Source organism: Aquarana catesbeiana, linkage group LG13, assembly GCF_042186555.1.
Source record: "Aquarana catesbeiana isolate 2022-GZ linkage group LG13, ASM4218655v1, whole genome shotgun sequence".
Taxonomy (NCBI): Eukaryota; Metazoa; Chordata; class Amphibia; order Anura; family Ranidae; genus Aquarana; species Aquarana catesbeiana.
The window spans coordinates 78,900,831-78,913,974 of NC_133336.1; the positions used below are offsets into that span (position 1 = coordinate 78,900,831).

The 13,144-nt window shown below is 44.9% G+C and overlaps 1 protein-coding gene across 1 annotated transcript in view; it reads left to right on the forward strand.

The window, feature by feature from the left end:
* CDAN1 (codanin 1) overlaps positions 1-13,144 on the forward strand; it is a 107,361-nt gene that overhangs the window by 41,798 nt on the left and 52,419 nt on the right. The window contains exon 7 of the mRNA XM_073610373.1: positions 4,891-5,011. Coding sequence (XP_073466474.1) covers positions 4,891-5,011 — 121 coding nt within the window. The remainder of the gene's footprint in view (positions 1-4,890; positions 5,012-13,144) is intronic.

The window sequence follows — 13,144 nt, forward strand, 5'->3', positions numbered from 1 at the left end:
CTACAGGTAAGGGAGGCCATATTAAACAGGAAGATAAACGGTGGGCCGCAAGAGGGGAGCACCACTTGGGGCATTTGCCCTGGTGTCCAGGATGTGGCCATCTTGTGCTAGGGGAATGCTACAGTAATCACCGTGAAATACCTACTGAATAATTATTGTTCCCCCCGCATCAAACATCTCACACGTGCAGTATAAGAAAAAAAAAAACAATACTAATAATAAGAAAGGGGTGGGGGGGAGAGATGGAGAGGGGGCGTTCCAAATTTGGGGTTGGCCAAATTCAAGAGGAAAACATCTAGGCTGGCTGGAACATAGTCTGAAGTTTGAGCTGCACGATTAATCATTAAGAATCAAGATCGCGACCCCCCCCCCCATCTTAACAAAGCATTCTCCTATGCAGAGAGTTCTCTGCTCAAGCCGACAGCTGTCAAAAAAAAATAAAAAATGGGCAGTCTGCCAAGTTTCACAACATTCCTTAGCTGCTGAGCGAACTATAAACATTGTAATGTTTTGTTCTTTGGATCAAATGGATGAACTTCGGTCTGTAAATGAGGGCAGTTTAACTACCTAAAGACTAAACCCTTTTCTGACACTTGTTGTTTTCAAATTAAAATTGTTATTTTTTGCTAAAAAAAATTACTTATAACCACCCAAACATTATGTATATTTTTTTTAGCAGAGACTCTAGAGAAGGTGTAGCCAACCCCCGGCACTGGTGCCGCAAGTGATGCACAAAGCCTCTTTTTCCGACACTCGACTCCCTCCCCATCGGCAGAGCAGCGCATGGAAGTGTCAGTGGGACACTAATGCATTCCAATTTCAGATCTCCCCACACTGTACCTGCACTGAGGGGGAGGCACTGTGCCCCCACACATTGTGAAAGATGGGAAACATTGTTTGGTTCTTTAACTTTGCTGTAGCTGCGATTGTCAGCTTTTGTGATGAGGAAGAGATTGGGTGCAGTTCTGCTAGGAGGGGGCGGTCCCTGTTTCCAGGAGGATGAGGAATGTTTTGGCTACTGCTAAAGCCAGTCTCAGTCCTGCTAGCCTTGCCCACCATCTGGAGGAAGATGACTCTCTTGGTTGCCACTACCTCCAAAAGAAGGGATTGAGAGAACCACAATCGGGTGACAGTTTGTGGAATTACTGTTGAGCTTCTGGGGACTTTGTTGAAGTTATTCCTGAACCTTTGCGTCACTCACTACTGAACCCCTGCACTCTGTGTCCCTTTAAGCCACAGCCAGTATTCAGCGCAATGAAAATCACACCCAACCACTTTTTCTCAGTCGGGGGCCCAACTTATGATCCTGCACACAGACCCACTGCTTTCAGAAAATGTCCCTGACCCGCGCTCATCATTGCGCATCCATTCCATATGCTTGTATGTGACATCACATACATCATATACAAGCACATGGGCTGGATGCGAGAGGTGGATCAGCAGGATAAGTGTGCCAGGACAGGTAGATGTGTCTCGTCTCTGCTTCTTTTCACCTCTCTGCATATCCTAGATGAGAAGAGGTTACATCGGTGGAGAAAATGAGCAGGAGGGGTTCAGAGGTGGAACCGAAGAGCAGGAGGGTACAGCGGTGGGGAAGATGTGCAGGGAGGTACAGTGGTGGAAGAGAGGAGTGGGGGGGTTAGTGTTGGGCCAGATGAGCAGGGGGTTCAGTGTTGGGGCAGATGAGCAGGGGGGAACAGAGTTGGGACTGGAGAGCAGGGGGGTACAGAGGTGAGACAGATGTGCAGGCGGTACATTGGTGGGGCAGATGAGAAAGCTGGTTACAGTGGTGCGGCAGATGAGGAGATGGGTTCAGTGTTGGGACAGATGAGAAGGTGAGACAGAAGAGCATGGGGATACGGCAGTGGAGCAGATGTGCAGGGAGGTACAGTGGTGGGGCAAAAGGGTACATTAATAAGGCAGATGAGCAGGGGGATTACAGTGGTGGGACAAAAGAGCAAGGGGGTGCAGTGGTGGGGAAGATGTGCAGGAGGTACAGTGGTGGGAGGGACGAGAAGGGGGTTCAGCGGTGGGACAGAAAAGCAGGGGGTTAAAATGGTGGAACACATGAGCAGGGGGTTACAGTGGTGGGGCAGAAGAGCAGATAAGTTCAGTGTTAGGACAGATGAGAAGATGGTTCAGTGGTGGAGCAGATGTTCATGGAAGTACAGTGGTGGGGCAGATGAGAAAGGGGGAACGTTGGTGGAGCAGATGAGCAGGGGTGGTGCAGGGGTGGGGCAGATGAGCAGGGGGGGTACAGAGGTGGAGCAGATGAGCAGGGGGGGTACAAAGGTGGAGCAGATGAGCAGGGGGGTACAGATGAGCAGGGGGGGTACAGCGGTGGGGTGCCCCTGCAGGTTGCCACCCATTCCTCCGCATCTATGATCTCGGTCACCTTCCTAAACCAATCCTTGCAGCTAGGAACCCATGCCTGTTTCCAATATATTGCTATGACACGTTTGGCAGCATTCAGCAAATGTGGCAAGGCGCTTTGTTTGTATTGACTAAGCTGTATCGATGGCACATGAAGGAGGAAGTATCCAGAATTTTCTCTGAGTCTTGACGTCCATCCAAAAAACCTTGGATCACAGGACACTCCCTCCATATGTGCAAAAGCGTACTGTGTTGAACACAGCCCCGCCAGCGGAGATCAGGGACTGAAGAGTAAATTCGAGCTAATGTAGCTGGAACACTGTACCACAGAGTCAAAATCTTATAATTATTTTCTTGGGTTTTAGAGTCTATGGAGCTAGAGTGGGTCAACTGATACAGGTGAGCCAATTGGCTCTCAGAACATTCACAACCTAAATCACATTTCCATTCTTGGTCTTTGCCCAAGAAAATGAAAACGCCTTTTGTAAGTTAGTTGCTAAGTTAGAGGGTAGGGTAATAGGCAACACCTCAGACAATTAATCTTAACATTTTAAACCAGGCCAAAAAGCTGAAGTTCCTTCATCAGATTAATTCAGCGAGATTAGAGGGTCTATAAGGTGGAAGAGGATGTCATCCGCATAGGCAGAAAGTTTGTGCTCCTTGGAACCTACTGTCGCTCCTCTAACGTTCGGGTTCGCTAGGACGGTCCTAAGAAATGGTTCCAGGGCCAGAGCGAAGAACAAGGGTGAGAGCGGACAACCCTATTTCTTGCCATTTCCAATAGGGAACCTCTGGGAGAGCTTACCTTTAATCTTGACCTGAGCACTCGGAGAGGTGTAGAAAACCGCAATCCAGTTCAACATATGCAGGCCTAGGCCTAAGGTCTCCAAGACAGCAGTGAGGTATGACCAGTCAACCCGGTCAAACGCCTTTTTGGCATCAGTAGATTAAATTAAGTAAGGCAAAGGTGGCTGACAGACACAAGCCCAATGGATTAACTGAATAGCTCAAAGGGAATTGTCCCAAGCGTCCAGATCCGTGATAAAGCCTGTCTGATCCGGATGTATCACCGATGGTAAAAGATACTTCAAGCGATTCGCCAGAATTTTTGCAAAGATTTTGACATCTGCATTCAGCAGAGATATAGGACGGTAATTCTGGGGTAAAGTATGATCCTTACCCTCTTTCAGGAGGACCATAATATGAGCCAGTAGGGCTGTGGGTGGAATCGGGCTACCCTTTGCAATCGCATTAAAGTATCTGCACATCGGTGACAACAATAGTGGGAGAAATTTTGTATAGTGGGCCTGCGTGTAGCCATCTGGCTCAGGACTCTTACCATTGGGTTGAAATTGTATGGTGGCTTCTACCTCAGTAGGTGCAATCGGGGGACTTGAGGCTTGCCTGATGTTCCGTCATCAGGGAAGGCAACCCTACTGAACGCCAGGTAGTCACGGATTTGTGTCAATTTGGATGCTTTTGCCTCGGGAGAAAAGGGAGGCGTCGAAATTGTACAATTTGGGCGTAATAGTCACGGAACAGTGAGGCAATCCTAGAGGAGTGTACGGCAGCCTCCCTAGCGGGTTTCTGTGGCTTATGTACATATGTCAGCGCCCGTCACTTCCTAAGGGCCTTAGCTAACAGCCGGCCACATTTGTTGCCACGTTCATGATATTTATGGGATAAGTAACGCAATTGTTTGCAAATGTTTCTGTCTAGGAGACGAGAAAAAAGCTAAGGTCGGTAAGTGTTCGAAGAGCCTCAGGGTCCCCGTGTCGTTTGTGCCTAAGTTCAGCCTGTTGGAGTGCAGTCAGTACCCTGTGAAAGTCTGCCTGTTGGTCCTTTTTTAGTTTGGAGCCCATTGAAATGAGCTCATCCCGTACCACTGCCTTATGGCCCTCCCATATAATTCCTTTGTCAAGGTCATCATGGGCATTTCCTGAAAATAATGGGTGATTGTGTCAGTGACCTTAGCTGCTACAGTAATATCATTCAGGAGGTTTTCATTCAATCTCCAGGACCATTCACTCGAAACCACCTGGGGCAGTGATGGAGTAGCTGGTACTGGAGCTTGGTCAGAAATGGTAATTTGCTCAATCGTGGAGTCTATCAATAGCTCCAAAGCTTGATCCACGTATACAAGGTCGATATATACATCATGGATCTTTGAGTAGTAGCTAAAGTCCTTGTCATTAGCTTGTTGCGCCCTCCAGCTGTCGACTAATAGATGGGTCTGCAGAGCTTTTTGAAAAGGTTTCAAGAAGGCATAAGAATGCGTGGGCCTGTTTTGAGACTTGTCAAGAAGAGGATCTGGGCTAACATTGAAATTGCCTCCTAATATCAGAATGCCTTCCCGAAACATTGTCAGGCGGTCGAGCACTGAGTCTGTATTGCATGTTTTAAAATTGAACTATGTTTATCTAATTGTTATAAATTACGTTTTGTGTTTTTTTTTTTTTTTTTTACTTCATATTTAAAGAATTGACAAAATGCAGTATTTTTCCTCCTATCTTGCAGTGTAATTTCTCTGTTGGAAAAGAATACATTAAAGCTTCTAGCAGAGAATGAGCGTATTGGGACATTCTCTCCCCCCTTACAGGAACGTCTCTTAGAAGCATACAGAAGCAGTACAGGAAAGGTATGCTGTTTAATTCCCTTAGTATTTGAATGCTTATTACATCTGACACATTTTAACTTCTTAACATCTATCGAATGACTGATTATATATTATAATAGATGCATATCTGAGTATTTCTTTGGACCTCTGCTTATAATAATTCCTCCCTTGTTAATTCAGGGACACAGCTTGGTAATGAGAAATTTAGGGTTAATTTCTTTTTTTTGTCAATAAAATTTTTATTGTAGGATCAAAAATGTAAGAATTGTACAGTCATCACAATCTTTGTATATATAGATTAAAAACAGTACATTCAACAATGGGTAAACATGTTACGCCGTTAGAGCTCAAGTGATGGTAATCATACAAATCAGGGTTATACGCTAGTCTTTACAAAACTTAGTGTGAAAACCATATGTAATGTTCATATTGATTAACAAGTTGATATGGTATGGTCAGCCGACCATATGGCATTGTCAGAAGCTGAATTGTGCTCTAAATACGTGTAGAGTGCATATAAATCATAATAGGAAGAAGAAAGGCAAAAGACCCTAAGAAGGTAATATTGGGAGGAAAAAGACGCGGTGAAGGAGGGGGAGGTGATAGGAAAGATCCATAGTATGCCAGAGTCCCGGGAGATTACCAGGATTTCTATCTCCGTCAGGGAATCGTATGTTTTAGAGTACTTAAAAATGATCCAGGGTTGCCACGTCTTGTTAAAGTTTTCAGTCGTCTCGTGTGCTATCGCCCTTATCTCTTCCATTTTATAGAGGAGGTGAACCTCTTCTAGCCATTCTTTGGTCGTGGGCGTTGTGATATTTCTCCAGTGTCTGGGTATCACTGCCTTTGCAGCTGTGAGTAGGAATCTGGTAAGTGATCGTTTATATTTTCTCAGTGAACAAGTGGTTATGTGTAACAGGCAACATGCTATGTTTAACAGGATCTTTGTTTCTGTTATGAGTTTTATTATATCGCATACCTGTTTCCAAAATGGCTGTATCTGAGTGCATTCCCACCATATATGTTGTAAGGTGCCTTTCTCCTGTTTGCAGCGCCAACAGAGGTCAGGGACACTAGGGAACCATTTATGAATTTTGATTGGTGTATTGTACCAGTTCGTTAGGAGTTTAAAGTTTCCTGTAGTCGTGTGCTAATAGAATTTTTTTGAGCAAACACACATGTCTGTAGCCATTGATCTTTAGTGAAGGTCATTTTTAAGGCTGTTTCCCAAAACTTTGTTTATTGGGTTCCTGAAGGGGTAGAGGCTTGCAACCAGGTGTAAACTAAGGAGATGTTTTTCTCGGATGTGTGAGCCATGAAGCAGATACTTTCTAATGGCGTTGGGTCTTGTGAAGTGTTGGTATCTCTGAGGGCCCATGACATAGCTATGAATCTGACGATAATAACAATGACTTAAGGCTGACTAACCTTCCTCTATCTGCATTTCTGACAGTGATTTGAATTTGCTACCGTTGAAACAGTGTGCAGCTAGGAGTGGTATGTGTCTGTTGGTACACAGTTGGGTCAGTTTGTTCGATCCCGGTGTGTAGTCCGGGTTAGCTAGCAGCGGTGTTAGTGGGCTCGGGGATGTGGTTAGGGCAGATAGTTGAGTCACTTTTTGCATGTTTTTAAGCGTAGCCCCTATCAGAGGAGGGTGTTTTAATTGTTTGGGGCATGCATCCCATGGTATCCAAGGTGAGTGCTTCACATGTATTGGGCCTACGAGTAGGGCATATAGTGATCGGAAAAACTTGTCTGTTAGAAGTATGGGAATGGTCTGGAAGAAATCTAGAATTTTGGGCAGGATTGACATTTTGATAATGGCTGCTCTGCCGAACCATGAAAAGCGTTTCAGTGTCCATCTCTCTAGATCTCTGTTTATGCTTTGTAAGAGGGGTTGAAAGTTTCTTGTGTATAGCGAGTCTGTGTCAACCATATCCTCAAATATTTTAGGTCTGTGTTTTCCCATTTGAAGTTGCAATTGGTCTGTGTGGTCTTTTTTGTGTGTTCTTGTAGTGTCAAATTTAGAGCCTCAGATTTTTTGTAATTGATTTTGAAATTCGAAATATAGCTATAATGAGTAAATGTATTGCACAGGTTGGACATAGTGATGTGTGGTTAGGTTATGAAGAATAGGAGGTCATCGGCGTATGCCGCGCACTTGTAATCTCTTTCTCCTATGTAGAAACCGTGTATGGATGAAGAAGCATTTACCGCGTGGATTAAGGGCTCCAGAGTGAGGTTGAACAGCAGGGATGAAAGAGGAAACCTCTGCCGCATTCCGTTTTGTATTGTAACTGTGTCAGATAGTGTCCTGTTGATTTTGGTTTGTGCTGTTGGGTTGTGGTAAAGGGTCTTGATTCATGTCAGCATGTGTGGTTTCAGACCAATTGGTGCAAGTGGCAAAGAGAAAGTCCCACGATACGAGGTCGAAGGCTTTCACTGCGTCTGTGGAGCATAGCATACCTTCAAAGTCTTCTGTTTGTGATCTGTGGATAAGGTTTAAGGCTTTTATCACATTGTCTTTTGCTTTGCTCCCTGCTCTGGGCCTATCAAATGGTGCAGTAATGGTTGTCTGTTCGCCAGGATTTTTGCATACAGCGTTCAAATACACATTAAGTAGGGATATCGGTCTGTAGCTGGCGCAGTCCAGAGGTTCCTTGCCGGGTTTAGCTAACACTGTAATGTGGGCTCTCAGAAAATCTGCTGGGATCTCTTTTAAGTAATTAAAGGTCTTCAACATGTGTGGTATAAGAGCCGTAGAGAAGGCTTTGTAATAGTGTGCTGTAAGGCCGTCTGGGCCTGGGCTCTTCCCTGTTTTGAGGGCTGTAATGGCCGTCATGAGTTCCAATTCCGTAATAGGGTCTTCCAGAGATTGGGAGTCCGTGTCATCTAGTGTGGGGAGGCCACTGTCTGTGAGAAATTTTGTGGATTATATCCGTCTGAGACCCGAAAAGGTCTTTAGGTTTGTGTGTGTTCGGTAGGTTGTATAACTCAGTGTAGTAGTCGTGGAATCTTTGTACGATCATTTTGGTGTCTTGTACCATTTGGTTAGTTTTGTTCTTAATGGCAGCTATGTGTGTTGATAGCAATGATTCTTAAGTGCTCTCATGAGGAATTTCCCGGTTTTGTCCCCATGTTCATAGAAGAACCCCTTTTTCGCAGAGGATCTTCTGTGCCTTGAGATTCAAGATGGATTGCAAGTTTTTTCAAAGCTCGAGTAGAGCTGCAGCCTTTTCCGTTGCTAAAGATTGTTTGTGTTTCGCCTCCATGTTGCCTGTGGCCCGTGTTAAATCGATAATTTATTTTTCTGCCTCTCTCTTTCTCTCCGCCCCCATACTTATGAATTCCCCCGTATCACACATTTGTGTGCTGCCCATATAGTTAATGGAGACAGTTCATCTGAGTCATTTTCTGATATTTTGCCTACATCTGATGCGTTTGTGAGTAGGGAGATATTCAATCTTCAATTGAGAGTTCCCGTTCGTTTGTTAGGCTTCCGTAATGACGGTGAGACGGGGGCATGATCAGAAAAGGTTTTAATGCCTATTTTGGCGGCTTGCAAGAGAGGCAGATCTCTTTGAGAAAGAAACATATAGTCGATGCGCGTAAACTTGTTGTATAAGGGCGAGAAATAGGTAAAGTCTCTGAGGGGTTGGTCAGTCGCCATGTATCCACTAATGTGAGTGAGGTCAGTAGTGTTTCACTTTTGCGTAATTTGTTGTATGGTAAGCTGGATTTGCCATCTGATGTATCTTGTAAAAGGTTCAGGGCTATATTGAAGTCTCTCCCCCCAATATAATGCAGCCTGAAGCAAAACTCTTCAGCTCATCTATTATCTGTTGACAAAAGGTGACTTTTGCAGAGTTGGGGAAATATACGTTCGCCAATGTGATGGGGGTCCCCGCCCAATGCCCCTTTAGAAATAGATATCTGCCTGTTGTTGAGATATGGTGAAATCTACGTTTTTATGGAGTAGGATAGAGACTCCTTTTGACTTGGACATTGGGTTTGTGGGCCTACAGAAGAAATCGACACTTGGCACTTAAACTGCAAGCTCTTGAGGCTATAGCCCCTCCCATCTCACTCCTGCCCATTTTCGCCTGGTGCCATTAGGAGAATGGATGTTCTTTCCCTTCTGCTGTATTTTTTATTGAGTTGGAAGATTTTTTTTCTTTACAGTCAGAAGCTGCTGGGTTATGAAAATCCTGGAAGTTTCTCCAGTTAGCCTAGGAGTGCAGGTTTTACCAGTTAAGAATGTGTTTTCTCTACAACATTCCTGCAGTTGACAGTGACAACTCACCTGTGTTCCAGTTACCAGAGGACTCTTGTTGCTCCTTCTGTTTGCAAGGGCTTAAAAATCCCACCACCACCACCTTCCCCAATGGAATCTGACAGAAGTGACTAATATTTCTGTTGTTTCTGTTATGGATGCTCAAGTGGAACAAGTAAAAGGATTAAGCCTGCAACTCTTTGGTCCATATAGCCATTTTTATGGTTGGTTACAAAAAGAGGATGCTACGACTAAGGCTGTTGCCTGAAACGCGTCAGCTGTTTTGCTGGTCACTTTTTGTAACCAACCATTAAAATTACTATATGGACTACAGAGTTGCCGGCTCAATGCTTTACTTGTTTCTGCTGTAGTGTGTAAGAACACACTGAGCCTGGGCACCTGAAAGAGGATCTTGCAAATTGGACTGGGAGTTCCCCGCTGTGTGCGCTGTCTCTCTTCAAACTTACGTGATGGATCCTCAAAAAGACTCATTGTCAGACTGAGTCTTTCCCTTCCTGGGAGGAGGAGAACCCCACAAGGTGAATTTCAGTCCTAAGTTGTTTTACCAAAACCGAAGGAGACTGTTTGTTTCTTTTCTAATAGAGAAGTAGTTGGAAATTGAAGTGCCACATATTAAAGTAGAAGGCCAGTCTAGAATTGAAGTGGTTAAGGTCTAAAAAAACATTTACTTCAATGATAAAATGTTTCCAAAGCCAACGTGTCTCTGGGGCTGTACCCCACCATTTTCATCACGACTTAAAACCGTATATGTGGACTTAAAAATCAGTTTGATATTGTTGATATGAGGTTGCACAGCAGTCCTTCAGCAGTTGGTTTGGGCAGCAAGGTTGCTACTTGAGGCCGGGTTCACACTGGTACAACAAACGCTCCGACATAGGGAGCTCATGTCGCATGACGTGTGAAAATCAATGTTTCCCTAGGGGAGCCGTCTTAACTGGTCCGACACAAGTCAGTCCGACTTTGAAAATGCTCCCTGCACTACTTTGGTCCGACTTTGATCCTACTTCAGCCCATTGAATATCACTGAAGTGGGATCAAAGTTGGATCGCCGTCTTAACTGATCTGACTTTGGCACACGATTTGTGCTCTGATCTTAAAGGGGAACGCCACGCCAAATCTAAAAAGGACTTTGGTTCCTCCTCCAAGACCATACCAGGCCCTTCAGTCTAGTATGGATTTTAAGGGGAACCCCCCCACGCCGAAAAAAACGGCATGGGAGTCCCTCCCAAAATCCATACCAGACCCTTATCCGATCACACAGCCCGGCAGGTCAGGAAAGGGGGTGGGGACGAGCGTGCGCCTCCCCTCCTGAACCATACCAGGCCGCATGTCCTCAACATGGGGGTTGGGTGCTTTGGGGCAGGGGGGCTACCCCAAAGTACCTTGTCACCATGTTGATGAGGACAAGGGCCCCTTCCCTACAACCCTGGGCGTTGGTTGTCGGGGTCTGCAGGCAGGGGAGCTTATCGGAATCTGGAAACCCCCTTTAACAAGGGGGCCCCCAGATCCCGTCCCCCCCACCCTATGTGAATGAGTATGAGGTACATTGTACCCCTACCCATTCACCTGAAAAAAAGTGTCAAAAACAAAACACAGCACACAGGGTGTTAAAGTAATTTATTAAGGCAGCTCTGGCGTCTCTTCCGACTTCTTCTCCCCTCTCCGGGTCTTCTCTGCTGATGTCTTCTAGCCCGCTCCAGTTCTTCTTCCCTCTCCGGCTCTTCTCCCTCTGTCCACTGTCTTCTGCCTCTGCTGGGTCTTCGCTATTTTCTCGCTCTTTTGCTGGGTCTTCTTCGCTTTCTTCTCCCTCTGTTCTTCCGATGTTGACTCGACACTCTCTCCCGCTCTAATGTCGGGTTTGCGGTGTGTCACTACTTAGATTTACATGGGGAGGGGTCACCGCAGACCCGCCCCTTATGATGTCACCACCCATCATGCCTCGGGCGGTGTTGTCATAAGGGGGGGGCCTCCAGATGACGTCACACTGTGACCCTGTTCCATGCCAATATAAGTAGTGGCACACTGCGCACCCGGCATTAGAGCGGGAGAGAGCTTTGAGTCAGCATCGCCCCAAAGCACCCACCCCCCATGTTGAGGGCATGCGGTCTGGTACGTTTCAGGAGGGGGGGGGCGCTCGCTCGTCCCCACTCCCTTTCCTTACCTGCCGGGCTGTGTGCTCGGATAAGGGTCTGGTATGGATTTTGGGGGGGGACTCCCACGCAGTTTTTTTGGGCGTGGGGCTTCCCCTTAAATTCCATACCGGACCGAAGGGCCTGGAATGTTCTTGGAGGGGGAACCCATGCCGGTATTCTTTTTTATTTGGCGTGGAGTTAACTCTAAAGAGTCATACCAGACAGTGCCTGGTATTGTCAGGGTCAAAGTCGGATCCCTGTTCATTAAAGTCAGACGCATGTCAGACTTCAAGTCGCAGGGCAGAGTCGGATCCAAAGTGGTATGACTGTCGCGTCGTACCAGTGTGAACCCAGCCTAAACCAGGTGCTGTTAGATTGCTGTGCAACCTCATATCAACAATATCAAACTGATTATTAACCACTTGCCCATTGGGCACTTAAACCCCCTTCCTAACCGGACCAATTTTCAGCTTTCAGTGCTCTCACAGTTTGAATGACAATTACTTATGCAACACTGTACCCATATGAAATTTTTGTCCTTTTTTTTCACACAAATAATTTTCTTTTGGTGGTATTTAATCACCGCTGGGTTTTTTACTTTTTGTGCTGTAAATAAATAAAAAAGTAATTTTTCTTCATATATTTTAGCCAAAATTTATACTGCTACATATCTTTGGTAAAAATAAGTGCATATTATTTGGTCTTTGTAAAAGTTATAGAGTAAAGCTATGGTGCCAATCATTGACAATTGATCACACCTGATGTACTGACAGCCTCATCTCATTTCTTGAGACCCTAACAAGCCAGGAAAGTACAAATACATCCCACATTACACCTTTTTAGAAAGTAGACAGTCCAATGTATTTAGTAAGAGGCATGATAAGTTTTTTGAAGTTGTAATTTTTTCCCACAATTCTTTAAAAATGAAGATATTTTTTTTTCTACAAAATTGTCATAATAACAAGTTATCTCACACACAGCATATGTGTACCACAATTTACACCCTAAAATACATTTTACTACACCTCCTGAGTATGTGGATACCACATGTGTTAGACTTGGAGCACCATCAGGCATTCTAGGAGCATAAATTACACTTATCATTTTTAGACTACATCTTACACTTTTGAAGACCCTGGAGCACCAGGACAATGATAATGCCCAAAAAATGACCCCATTTTGCAAAGTAAATGCCCCAAGGTTGGCTTTCTGCTGGCTTCCGTAGTGCAGTGATTTGATGTTATCCTGCTGACAAGATGCCTGGAAGCACTCCAAGACTTGTGATAGGATGTTGCCACAGCAAAGTTTGGGCTACTTTACATTTCCAGAAGGGTGATGTTGCCCCTGCCCTAGGTGACACGGGTAAAGGTCAGGGACGTATATTATTTTTATTTTACAGGTGATTTATTACATTTTACCCCATGTTATGCAGGGGGGGAGTAGGGAATTTGTTTAAAAAGCAGACTTTATGGACATTTTAAATGCAAAAAATAATAACCCATCATGGCAAGGTTAGTTCTTGAACCAGTCACTGCTGTTTTTGCTGAATATTTTTTTCTGCTTGTATATACAGTAGATGTTGAGAAACCTATAAATAAGGGTATATGATAGTTTTATCCTTGTAAAGCACTTTATGGAAATTGCTTTAGTCATCAGTGTGGTGAACAGTAGAGATATTGAAATGGTTAGCATTGGGGGGCTTACCTAATCAGAATAGTGATGTGTTAT